This window comes from Copadichromis virginalis, linkage group LG4, assembly GCF_057382275.1.
Source record: "Copadichromis virginalis isolate Kocher_CV1m ecotype Utaka linkage group LG4, C_Virginalis_male_GT1.1, whole genome shotgun sequence".
Classification (NCBI taxonomy): domain Eukaryota; kingdom Metazoa; phylum Chordata; class Actinopteri; order Cichliformes; family Cichlidae; genus Copadichromis; species Copadichromis virginalis.
This window is the reverse complement of record NC_140621.1, coordinates 22,883,248-22,897,171: the sequence shown is the minus strand read 5'-3', so window position 1 is coordinate 22,897,171 and position 13,924 is coordinate 22,883,248. Positions and strand designations below refer to the sequence as shown.

General features: G+C 40.0%; 1 protein-coding gene across 1 annotated transcript in view; it reads left to right on the top strand.

Moving 5' to 3' along the window:
* Window positions 1-1,346: 1,346 nt before the first annotated feature.
* The window catches only part of LOC146711426 (ras-related protein Rab-26-like), a 58,759-nt gene continuing 46,181 nt past the window's right edge, over window positions 1,347-13,924 (top strand). The window contains exons 1-2 of the mRNA XM_085454277.1: window positions 1,347-1,867; window positions 3,552-3,662. Of these exons, the coding sequence (XP_085310403.1) occupies window positions 1,682-1,867; window positions 3,552-3,662 (297 nt within the window). The 5' untranslated portion in view covers window positions 1,347-1,681. The remainder of the gene's footprint in view (window positions 1,868-3,551; window positions 3,663-13,924) is intronic.

Genomic DNA, 13,924 nt, shown 5'->3' with positions numbered 1-13,924 from the left:
TAAATTCCAAATGCAGTGATTTCAATACACTGATCCCTCTATACATGTGACTCATAACCTGTTTAATGCTCTGTTGTTTCTTTCTGGGTTGATTTTCAGTTGTAACTTGCATATCTAAAATGTGACTTCCTCTGTGGAAAATTCAGCCTGATATTACAATTACGGACGCACACTGAAAAGCTGAGGGGATAATGAGAGCTCACTTTGACTCCCTGATGTGGGCATCAAATAATGTCTCTGGGCTATGATTGCCATTAATAGACTAATGAGCCTGGACAGTCTGGAAAATGAACGGAAAGAAGACTGCTGCGGAAGTCATGCTGCGGAAGGAAAAACTATTATATGAATTAGAAAGGGCATGGGTTAGTTCAGAGAGGATCAAGTGACCATCATTTACCATTCTTGATTATGGAGGCAACTGAAAAACCTACTGTAGTTTGGACAGAAGCAACCAGTAGTACTGATATATAAGCCAGACTCATGCAACAGTAGCAACTCTTTTTATTTTACTCCTAATAGTGATCTAATATAGTCGTTTCTCAATTTCTAAAACTCACACATTTAAATCAATCATATTCATTTTCTAGAAATCAAAGTATAAAGTGCAACTGTAGGTCTGAGTTTTAAGCTCTATGACTTTGTTTCTTATTGCTATACCGCCCTCTTGCGACGCATTGTTGAAATCACGTTTCAGCTGTTTTTCTTTTGATTATTCATGTATAAGAGAACCTTTTAAAATTATTTGTACTGACCTGCAGCCACACGCCATGTATACAGAGAGAGAGAGAGAGAGAGAGAGAGAGAGAGAGAGAGAGAGAGAGAGAGAGATACATACCAAACAAACAAAAAATCTAAGCTAATCATCAGTATAATACATGGAAATGTTGGCGCACTCACCTTAAAACGGCTTCTGTAACACAAAGTAGGGTAAGCTTATTACTAAAAAAGCAAAACTAGCTGCTTTAAAAGCAGTTCTGTTTTAAAGTATAATGCAAATTATTATGAGGCTTTACAACATATCACCTTTATTACATAAAAATCAGACTGCTGACAGAGAAATATCTGAATGCTCTGTACTTTAGCACACACTGACCCAAAGTCCTGCAAATATCAAGGTTTCATTGAACGCAAAACTTCGTTTTTAGGTGGAAGAATTCCTTGCACACAAATCTGTAGCAAAGCTGTGCCGCTGATATTTTATTTTGTTATTTTTGTTGTTGTTGTTGTTCCTTCTCTTCTTTTTCAGGACCACGGAGAGCGCCCCTGACCCCGTCGATTGGAGGTTATGCGTTTGGAAGTCACGTGATTGTGTTTAAACCTGAAAATCCCCCCTCCTCTCTAAATCGACTTCAGCTCTGCCCCCTTCGGCTTTGCCGTTACTACGCGCAGTGCTGAAGCTGCTGTCCTGGAAAGAGCAACCTATCAAGAGCAGGAAGCGGCAGATCAACAACGGAAGCGACAGCGATTTGCGACAAATTCACTCCTACTTTGAGTGGAAAGGTGTCGAGGAACATGCGTTTAACGCACAGGTGAAAAAAAATCACCTGATTTAACTTCTTCGCTGCTCCAACTTTTCAGCCCTACCTTGCGCAGATTCCGGTTAGATTTGCTTTTTGTTTGTTTGTGTCTGTTGAGAATAGTTTTTTTTTAAAGAAACAAACAAACTATAAAATCTTGAGACATGTCTCGCAAGAAGGCAGTCAAAGGCAAAGCAGCGACCAGCAGCCCGTCCGCGGGCAGCCCCTCCGGGAAAGGGACCGGGAAATCTGCGAGAGGAAGCCCGGGCATCGTTCAGATGAATGGTGTAGTCCATCCCAGCAGACCGTCCATCAGCAACAGCAGCGAGTTTTATGACATCGCTTTCAAGGTAAAGGTGTCCACCGATGTTACTCAGTCAACCCAAGTCACGCAAAAGTCGACTGTGTTGGAGGACTTTGCATGAAAACATGAAAGGGTGCGGTGGGGTATAATTTGGGAAACAACACACCTACGAAGGTCAAAAACTAAATATCGAGCAAATGATATGCATGCTTTTGTGTATGTGTGTGTATTTTAGGCACGATAAACCCGATTGTAGTCTACTTTATCCCTGCTGCTGCCGTTGTCCTGCCCAGCTTTCATTGTCTTCCGTTTTACCACCACCTTTATCATTTAAACAGCAGCGAACCCGCGATAGCAGCTGTGTCAATAAACAATCGATAACCCGGAGAAGGGGCGCATCGCACTACAACAGCCAACCAACAAATTATTTGCTCCTTCCGTGCAACCGGTTAATAGCACGTTTTCCTCAGAAGCAGGATGAGTTGTTGGTATACACAACCTAGTGTGAGGGTACTGGGTGTGAGCTGCCACTTCACCTCAACACAAACACAGATTTACACCCACAGATTCCCTGTGTGTACTCCCAGCGTAGCTTCAAGGGGCCCTTGCCACCTACTCCGTGTTTTTGAAGCAGCTGTTTGATGTGAGAGGAGAGATGGCTTTGTGTTGCTTTTTTTCCATTTGAAAGAATGGATTGTTCCATGTAAGCCACTTAAATGAAGGGCTTCTACTTCCATATTTTCAAAAGGTTGGATTAACCTGTTTCAGTTTGGGCTCAGATTTCTACTGGTGAAAATCTCTACTGCCTGGGTTTTCTTCAGTAGCATCATATGCTGCCACACTGATTTCCTACAGCTCTGACAAGTGCTTTCGAAATTCTCTCTAATCCTTCTCTTTTGATTTCTTTTGATAATTCAGCACTGGATTATAGTCCAACCTGTAGATTCAAGGTTAGCAGCAGGCTTTTGAGAGATTGCACTGTACCTCTATGTGATCGTGCTCTAAAAAGTGTCATTTGTCGGGCATTTTGCCATGTTCCATGTATTATGGCTCTCTCTGGTCAATAATCACATTAAATATAAGAGAGACAGAGAATCCAAGCACCTTCTCTTACACACTCCTTCAAAGGTCTGAATATGGGTGAAGCTTCTGAGGGAGGGGTCATAAAAGAAACAAGATTTTTAAAGATAAAAAGAAGTGGGAGCAACTCCTTTTTTTTTTTTTTATTCTCCTTCCTGGTTCTTTCGTGTCCTCTCTGCTTCCTCTCTACGGACCCAGGAGGCGCTTTTAATTTCCATACTCCAGGTCCCAAAGTGCCTCAGCTAAACTGATAATAGTAATCACATAAAACCTTTAACCTAATCACAGCTCTGAATAAAAAGAGAAATGTACAGCTCGCTTTTCTGCAATAAAGTTAGCCGCGTACGAATACATCATGCACTTACAGAAAGGCTTTAAGGACATCAACTGGCCGCAGCAAGGAGTCACACATTCATCCACGTACACCTTCTTCCGTGGCCAAGCACCAGAATACCAGGACTGATTTAGCCGAATGATTCAGATGCGGCGATGACAAACAATCAGACGCTGATAGTTAATTAAACAAATGAGCAACAGCTCCCTCCTGTTCATGCTAATTATTTCAGTTATTTCTGGCATTTACTTTTTTTGGGGGGGGGATCATATCCCTCGCATGCCTCTAACTCACTCCTGCTGGAATACCTGTGCAGGTGATGCTGGTTGGAGATTCTGGTGTGGGGAAAACCTGTCTTCTGGTCCGATTCAAAGACTGCGCTTTCCTGGCCGGCAGCTTCATCTCCACTGTGGGCATCGACTTTAGGGTGAGTTTAAATCACGAGAGCCAAACAAAAACGAACATAAACCAATTCCCTGCACACATGCACTTTCATACACACTTTCAGATTGTGTTGTTTCTAAATGGGGCCATATTCTAATGGGATTTTCTTTTTAAAGCTATTTAGTCACTTTACATGTCCCAGAACTCTGACTATCTCCTGTGTGAGATGTCTCACAAGATAAGATATTGATTTCTTAAATTAGTTCGACATGCTTTAGTTTTTTAGTCTCCCTGGGCAATCACAGTGCCTATCATGTGCCAGTTTCATGGTCCCACATGGGCAACTATAGAGAAATTTATCCATGTCTTCATTTGATCACATTCAGATGTCTATGCATGTGACAGAAACAGGTGTTCACTTAGGTGATACTGAGAATCATATTTGCAAAAATGTGCTACTTTTAATCATTAAGTCATAAAATGCTTTGTTCCGTTTGATGCACATAGATTAAAATAAAAGTAGAAACAGCTATATCTTTTTGCTGTATATTCCTTTTCTTGATAGAATCAGACAGATACAGTTGTGGTCAGTTTACTTGTTATCAGAATGATTGTTGTAATAATTTTGGGTGCTTTTAAAAGATTTGAACTGTTCTTTTTCCAGGATGCAATAATTATGCAGCACACATCTTTAATTACTTTTTTAAAAAACAAGAATTGGGTGTGCAATTTGAAATTTTGGGGGGGCTTTTCTCTTCTCCACACACATTTCTCCACACACATTTTAAAGTATACATACAGGCTTAAATACACACACTTACTAATTGATGCTGAAGGCAATAAAACATTTTTTAACTTGACAAGGCCCAGGCTTATTAACATCATCGTGATCATGATTGACTGCAACTGGTAGGTTCTCTTTGCCAGCATAAAAGGATTTGTTTGACAGAATTTATTGGACTGATGTACTCAGAACAATGGGAAAGTCCAAGCAACTCAGTGAAGAGCTAAGAAGGAGAATTCTAGCTTTACTTTTGGTCACAATGACGAGATGTATGTTTAAAAGATGATAAAAGTGAGGCTTTCGCCAGCTGTCAAGCAAGGTGGTGGCACTGGATCATTGCACAAGGTGTATGGAATAACGAAAAAAGAGAACTACCTCCAAATTCTTCAATTTCACTTCAAATCAACAGCTAGACAGTTGAAACTTGAGACGATCAATAAGATTATTGAATGGCCATCCTAAAGCTCTGACCTCAACCCTACAGAAACTGAATTTGTGGACTACGCTAAAAATCCAGGACTGTGATGAGAAACCAATTGATTGAAATTGCCCCTACCATTTCTGTCAAGAAGAACATTCATGCCCATGATGAGTGACTGCAAATCAGTTCAAACTCCACATGTAACCGAGAATAACGTAAAAATAAATCTTTACATGTTCATGCTGAGATATTTTTTGCTTGTTTTTGACTAATTAGGTTCACTGGCGATAGTTCAGCAACATGGCTGGGTACAAAAAGCAGTTGTAGGAAAGTTTGGTAAGGTTTGCCGTTGTGTTAAATGTACCCCAAAGCACTTTACACATCCAGTCATCCACCCACTGGTGATGGCAAGCTACATTGTAGCCACAGCCACCCTGGGATGCACTGACAGAGGCGAGGCTGCTGGACACTGGCGCCACCGGGCCCTCTAACCACCACCAGTAGGCAATGGGTGAAGCGTCTTGCCCAAGGACACAACGACTGAAACTGTCCAAGCCGGGGCTCGAACCGGCAACCTTCCGATTACAAGGCGAACTCCCAACTCTTGAGCCACAATCGCCCCAGTTTAAAAAGTAAACTGAAATTTGTCGGAGAATTGAGATGTGATTAATGTGACTGCAAGTCATCACTACATCTACAAATTCTTTACCATAGAAAGACACAAATTTATATACTGTAAGCACTTTCCCCAGAAAGTAGTGTCATCAATACTATACTACTGTAAGCACTTTTTTATTATAAGCATGTGCACACACTGCTGATCTACTTGTAGCAGCTGTGTTGCTTTCAGTCTGTATTATGTGTTTAATCTCTTATTTCTCTAAAATTAAAGCTTTTTAGTTTTAGCTTGCTTTGTAAAATCACCGACAGGGTTTAAATGCAATTCTGTTTATGTCACAGGTTGCACGGCTTCCCAACTTTTTTGGGGGAACAGGATTATAATATTACATAAATGTACAGCAGTCTAGTAATTTATGTTTGTGTGTGTCCCTGTGTGTGGTAAACTAAATATCCAACCATTGTATAGTCCCGTGTGGGCTGGACGAGTTTGTGGGTGGGTGAGCGGTTGAATTATTTACTTATGCAATGTCTCTTATGACACTTATAGCACCGTAATGCTGATGCACATTTAGGCCTCTCCAAGTACAGAGGAGGCCTCTGTCTGCTACATTTAATGCTAATGGAGGAAAAAGAACCGGACGCATAAAGTTTAGCACTTACTCAGCTCTTTTGCCTTATTGACTTATTATTTAATCGCAGTGTAGCACAGAGCTGTATTACGTGAATAATGATCTCTCGTCAAAGCTCCCTTTGTCTTCTACATGGTTTCACGTTAAGCAGTTCAGTTCTTGAAACAGATCGCCCAGGACTCACGAGGATCGTCTGCAGTTCTATTTCTCTTATTATATTTTGTTGGGGTTTTTAAAAATTTACGTTTAAAACAGATCACCGAATGATTATAATTACATAATCTCTTAAAACTGGACACGGATATCTATGTAAACATGAATGTGAACTTGTTTAAACAGTGACAACAGTGAGCGGCTTATCTGTTTGTTTTTAAGAGAAAGACCAGGACTTTGTTGAGTTGGAGGGAAAACTTGAAGGTCTGTGGTGTTTGTCTTCCCATGGAGAATACACAGAGAAAGGAAGAAGGATGGGGAGTGATTCTTATTTTTAGGACAGACAGTTTTGATCCCCTTTAGTTGGTGGGAAAGAGAGGCAATTTGCTTCGTATGGGGATTTGATCCAGTTCTCACTTCAAAGCTCTCCAGCAAGACGCAATGTTTTCCTTTCCCCTCTTGTTTATTGCATTCTCATCTCATTTAAACCTCAACATGTTCTCGGGATTAGAGTTGCACTAGTACACAGTTTGGCTTAAGATACAGTGAGTGTGAATGCAAAATGTGCTGCATCTCTGCATTTGTGTTTCGCTTCAAAAATCCATGCAGGATGCTTATAAAGGATTAAATTACAGATAAGAGTGAAAGGTTAGACCGTACCTTGCTTACTGTCATAACACAAATGGGAAGCAGACATAGCTCTCTATTTCACACTCATGGCGATGATATGATATCAACCCTACCAGGTTAATAGGGTGAATTCAAGTCTCTAGCTGCCTAATGAATCACACCAAGAAATGTTTGTGTCGCAGATGTATCACTGGATCCAGAAATGCGTAATTCTGTCTTTCAAATGCGTTTCTACTTTCACATCACTGTTTTGCACATGTAAAAGTTTTTAGGAACTAAAATTTTAACCAGAGAAGTTCAGTTTTCAGGGTAATGAACTGTCTCTTGTTATAGTTCAATTGAAATTGAAAATTTGCATAAAAGTGGGACAAGTGATCATCTTCAGAGTCAGTGCGTTGACAGTTAATACAAGTGCTAATGGATCGGGACTTTGCAGGTATTAGTGTGTGTAAATGACTTGTTACCCAAGCAAAAATAAATTATGACAGATATTAAATGATTGTTTTCAGAAATCACACGAAATAAATTTTGATATTTTACTTTCATACACTGTGTTGCTAAAAGTTTTTGTCTACTGTCTGATGTCAGCCCACCCTTTGCTGAAACAGCTTCAACTCTTCTGGGAAGTCTTCTATCAGGTTGTGGTTAGGACTAAACTGTAAAGGCCACTCAAGTTCTTTCAAACTAAACTCATTCATTCATGTCTTTATGGACCTTGCTTTGTGCACTGGTGCAAAGTCATGTTGGAACAGGAAGAGCTCATCCCCGAACTGTTAGCACAAAGTTGGGAGCATGAAATTTTCCAAAATGTGGTGGTATGCTGAAGCATAGGAGTTCCTTTCACTTGAACTAAGAGGCTAAGATGAACTCCTGAAACACGACCGCACCACAATCCCCCCTGCATCAATCTTTACATTTGGCACAATGCAGTGAGACAGCACAGTTCTCCTGGCAACCTCCAAACTCAGACTCGTCCATCAGATGGCCAGACAGAGACGCGTTATTTGCCACTTCAGAGAATACGTCTCCGCTGCTCTAGAGTCCAGTGCCGGCATGCTTTCTAGCACTGCATCTGACATTTTGCAGTGTATTTTATGACGTAAGGTTTGGACACAGCTGCTCAGCCATAGAAACCCTTTCCATGAAGCTCTCTACACACTGTTCTTGAGCTAACCTGGAGGTCACATGACGTTTGGAGGTCTGTAATGATTGACTGCGCATCAGCATCCCCTGACCCCCGCTCTACCACTTCCTCACTGAGTTGCTATTGTTTCCTATTGATTCCACTTTGTTACAATGCCACTAACAGTTGACTGTGTGGAATATTTATAAATTTCTCAATGAGAAATTTCACGATTGGACTTGTTACACAATGGCTTTCTAACACAGTACTGCTGAGTGACACATTCTTTCACAAATGTTTGTAGAACCAGTGTGCATGCCTAGGTGCTTGTTTTTATACACCTGTGGCCACGGAAGTTACTAGAATGACTGGAATGGGTGAGTGACAGCTTTTACAATATAGTGTATGTTTGTGATTTACACATTTGCCTAACAAGCAAATGATTCCTGGTTTGATCCTGTGAGAAATTTTGGTGTCGCATCAGAAAGGGCATTTGACATTAAAATCTGCCAAATTAAACAGTCTACCTAACAAGAGGCAAAGCAACTAAGGAAAAAAATCACAGCATAATAACTGGAATATTATTACAAAAAGTCAAAACAATGGACAAACAAAAAAACAGCAAGGTTTTTGTTTCAAATTCTTCTGGAGACGTCTCATCTTTTTCAACTCTCTTATCAATCTCCCTCTGCGCCATCTGTGAAAATCTACTGTCCTGCATTGTTAGATCGCTGAAAAGCATGTGAAGCTCCTCTTGGTTGTGACTTGAGCCCAACTAGAATGGCCATGTGCATGTAATATGCCAATATTAGGAGGTGCACAACACCAAAGTGCAGAAGAAAGCATGCACTGTGCACAAGGATAACAGAAGTGAGCATAAACTACCTGTATTAGTATTAAGTCCATCAATCTATCACCAAACAGTATTTAGCATGTCAGCCTGTACGTCTCTGTCTGTTGCAATGAGATTTTCATGCACTGAGAAACCAATATCAACTGTAATTGTTCACATCCATCATACATTAAGTTTTCCTTCATTTTCCTGTCACTTCCCTCACTGGCATCCCGTTTGGCATTTCATGCATATTCTTGCTAAAAAATAATGTTTTGTTTATCCTTTTAAATGCTGGAGCCTGAAGGGATGCATTTTTTTCAGGTTTAACTCAATCCCACAGTTCCAAATAGCAACAGGGAATTTATCTGAATTTAATTCAGTTTTATTTTTATAATGCCAATTTACAACAACAGTTGCCTCAAGGAGCTTTATATTGCAAGGTAAAATCCCTACAATATTAGAGAGAGATCCCCAACATTCAGATAATCCACTATGAGCAAGGACTTGGCAACTGTGGGAAGGAAAAACTCTTTTAACCGGAAGAGCCCACTGCCTTATCGGGCTCAAGAATGGGCAACCATCTGCTGCGACCAGCTGGGGGATAAGTGGAAATTATAAAAGCTAGAGAAAGAAAACAAAAGTTAACAAAATGTATTTATAGCTTAGATAAGAAATGTTGTCTGAATGAAGAAACAAAGGGAAATGATGCCAGAGAGAAAAAGAAACACAAAATGCTCAAAAAGAAGCCATTACTCCAACAAACCTTCCTTTTATGCCTGTACTTGGAAAAACAACCTTTCCTGCTGCTTCTTTTTCACAATGTATTTCATTTAAGGACAACAGAGAGAAGGAATACTTCAGTCCTTCATTTGACAGAGTGGTTGAGAGAAGAGCATCACTTCTCACCTCTAGTAAGAGACAAGGGAGCGGCTCTCAGCTGTCTGTTATGTCTGCTGCACCCAAAGTGATAGATCTCTTATGCAACCACAGATTTCGCCTCGGCTGGGCAGTAGTTTCATTTTTCAGCATGTATTTCTATAGTAGTGAAATGAGATATGGGATGTTTATATGGATATAGTTTAATGTTGTATTACCTAACCTGTTCTTCTGTAACTGTGTGCTTGTGTTTCTGTCCTCCCTCACATTCTCCGAACAGCCAAAGCCCAGTTGAAGAATTCATTATTATCTCAATATTTAAAGCTATATGTTGACTCAGTGTGACAGTAATATGTGTGGGAAGAACACAGGTTCAGCGGCCATTGTTTGGACTATGTTTCTCTTATCCCCTTGCACTTACGGTGCTAGAATTAGACAAAAAGGGTTAAACATACTGAGCGGAAACACCTGATCAGTGAAATTGTCATTTTTAAGAAAATGTCTTAAAAAAATATGTCATAAGACCTATATTGCCTATAACTCCTGACTAACGTTTTCTCATTCAATGGGCTTAAAATTAATGTTTCTTTTTCAGTTTGTGGTGATCTGCAAATTGTGCTTTACAGTGTGTGTGAATTTATGAATCATCCTTACCGACTGATATGCATATGTCTGATCTCTGAACAAAATTTCCAAGGGGCTCATCTCGTACTGGCATGTGGGCTAACCAGTATACTGAAAGTTGCCCAGTGAGCTAGGAACAGATCATTTTAACTCTGGGGGTTGGTCATATGGCCTTATGTCACTATATTTCAAAGAAACTTGCAATAATTATATAATTGATGATTTATATTTAAGGCGTCCTTATTGGAGATTGCAACTTGCAGGCATCAGCATCTATAAGTGAGCTGCTGTCACTGATGTCATATTACCTAATTTGAAGTGTGAATCTACTGAGGTGCCAGCAGCTGGAAGGTTATATTGCAGTATTAGTGACGCATTATATACAGCTTAATGCTTTAGTTTAATAGTGACAAAGTTAATGTCAAATGTCATTTGGATCCCCCCTCTCCATCCCCACACACTTGATTGTGACCACAGCTGGCAAATACTCTAGCAATACTCGATGAGTTATTTGTTGACTTTTGGGGTATCACATCACCAGCTGCTAGCATCCCTTCTTCTTGTGCCTTTGTAGCCTTATTGTAGTTGCTGGTGTGCCTTTTTTCCTTTAAGTAATGAACAGTTGCAAAGAATGTTGCTTTGCAGGAGGTTTTTAAAGTAACCTCCTTTATAGCTAGTAAATTGCCATTGGAGACTGACACCCAGCTCTCGCTCTCAGACATAGCTGGGCTTGGTCATTATTGTGTATGCACGCAGATTTTTGTACAATACAATACAACTTTATTTATATAGCACATTTGAAACTGAAGGTACACGAAAGTGCTTCACAACAAGGTTAAAACATAAATCAGCTGGTTCTAACATCACATTTTTCTGCTCTGCTGGAGCACTTAAAGCACTTTAAAGAAGCAGTTTTTTCTATGTATGTATGTATTTGGCATGCAGACTGGAGCAGTCAAGGATCAAACCACTAACCTTCCAATTAGTGTATGACCTGCTCTACCTCTTGAGCTACAGCTACCCCATATAATACTGGTATTTTAATTATACCAGTATTATCGTGGACTTTATGATATGGCACAGCCCTAATAAATATCTTTATTTCTGAGGATTAAATCAGTTACAACTGACCACAGACTACAGCCCAGAACAGATGAAATATCACAACACAGTCTCAGTTCTCCAGTGTTCTAGTAGCGCTCTGTCTAGGAGTGGTCTATAAAATGTCCCTGACACATTTAAGAGACATGGATCACATCTTGAATACTAATTAATGTCTTCCTGCTTGTAGTCTGTATTGTACTTAAGACCTTTTATCAGTGCAGTGCAACTCTAGGCAAGATTCATTCATGCTCTTCAGCTACAATGGATGAGTCCATGGTTATCACTGCGTTATGGGATGCACAAATATCGTTGCAGTAGCCCTGTCCTGGTAAACACTTTAATGCTCTTGTCTAGTGGTGTGCGTGTAAGAGAGTCAACCATGTTTTTTTGTGAGTCATAGAAAACCAACCTCTTTCTGAGCTGGATAAAAGAATGAAATGAATAATAGGTTGTGTTTTTGGTGGGGGGGTTAAATAACACACCATGTTACATAATGCATTTACTATACTTCAAAATAACTAAAACACAAAGTACTGTCTTTGCCTTCGTAAAGCTGCTTTCAACCGCTTCCTTATTGACAGGGCGTGGCCGAAGCGGGTGGCTCTGCAGGTTTGATTTGGCTGGTGTTTATGGCGGATGCTCAAGGAGGATCTCTCGCTTGTTACGCAAATATGTAAACCAGTACACCGTGGAGCCACCTGCCCCTTACTGTATACTAATCATTATTCTTATCTGTAAATGTTCTCTAATATCCTCCTCCACTATCTTTTCCGCTTGCCTACAGACGTCACCTGGCACTTTCTCATTTGTACTAATGAACCTCAGACTCACGTGTGTCAGGATTTTCATACCTCACTGATGACGGAGAAGTATGTAAACATCAAGCTTCCATTTTTAAGTGCAGCAGGCGTGATTCGCACATTCACCAGGGAACAACATTGATTCATATTTCACTTTCCGCTGATGTTATTTGTGGTAGTACTTAATATGTGCAACATATGGGGGTGGGGTCTATGATGCAGGCAAACTGCAGAGACTTCCTACTACTGTTATAAAGACAACGAGAGGTAGGCTCACTTTTATCTAAGTTAATGTGGATAATGGAGACATTTTTGTAAATGAAGGATTTCTTACAAAAGCTGGTATAGTCATTATCTTACACTGTGTCCATTTACCTTCATTTATCTCATGGGAATTGCCCAGTTAATTTTACTGAATTAGTCATCAGCAGCAATTTATTTATAATTTATCTTTTTTCATCTGTGAACAGAGCAGATGTTGAATAATTCAAAGAAGTCTAGTCTTATTATGAAGGTAGTGCTGAGGATTGTCTGTTAAAGTGTGTGCATTTACGTGACAGTGAAGATGGGTGTGTTCCTCCTGCCAATGCAGAAAGCACAGAGATATGACAGAGGCAGCGGCAGCACAGAGAGCTGAGAGAGAAGGTCAGTGGTGTTACAGAGGATTTGAATCAGCTGTAAATTATGTTGTCATCTTGGCACAGGAACAAAACGTATCAATGAGCATGAATATGTTACATAATGAGGATGAAATGTAATGATTAATAGGGATTAGAATATTTCTCTGTGCTTTAGTCATTTCGTCTGTGAAATGTCAGAAATATCTATATTTTAAAACAGGACCTTGAATGAAATGCACTGAAACCAAGTCTTATTCGTGTCTTAAAAGCGAGGAGTCTTACCACGATGCAGAGGCCTGAACATTACATGATTATTTTAAGTTGTTGCCATGGCTCAGACTTGTTTCAGCACATACCATGTCAAAGCAAATATCCTGGTTAGATTTTTTTTTTCCCGGCTCAGACCATGTTTGGTAGGTATTCACTGTTACTGAAAGGATTGCGTTGCTTCTGGTCGAGTCACTTGGCAATAATAATTTGGCCCTTCCAAAAGTCACTCAGGTCAGCACGCCTGCCTATTTTCCTCACTTCCCATGGGCTGAGAATGATAACGACTGTTCTTTTATGTGGTATTCAGACTTGGAAAAAGCACACATTCTGAAGTAGAAGTACAGCTACTAGAATAAAGAAATACTCCAGTAGAAGTTGATAAAAATAATAATAGTAGATGGGATACAAACTTTAGTCATTTTTTAATTCTGATAGTTGTAAACGAAAAACAGAAATGTGTTTTAGAAAAACATCTATAAAACAAAAAAAATGGCATAAATATTGATTAGGCAAATCTGAGATGGTCTCAGGGACAATCCAGCACATACTGTAACAGCAGTGTGTACAATGCAAGCAGGCAGGGCATAACCAAGTGGCCAGCATAGTGTACAGGAACATGTATGATAAGTATGGCCAGGAAGCCCCATGGTCAAAATGGGATAATAGGGTGGTTGAGAATAACGAGTTAAGATCCAGACATAGTAGTGGTGGACAAGCAGAGGAAGAAGACTGTAAATGGTAAATGGTAAATGGCCTGTATTTATATAGCGCTTTACTAGTCCCTAAGGACCCCAAAGCGCTTTACACATCCAGTC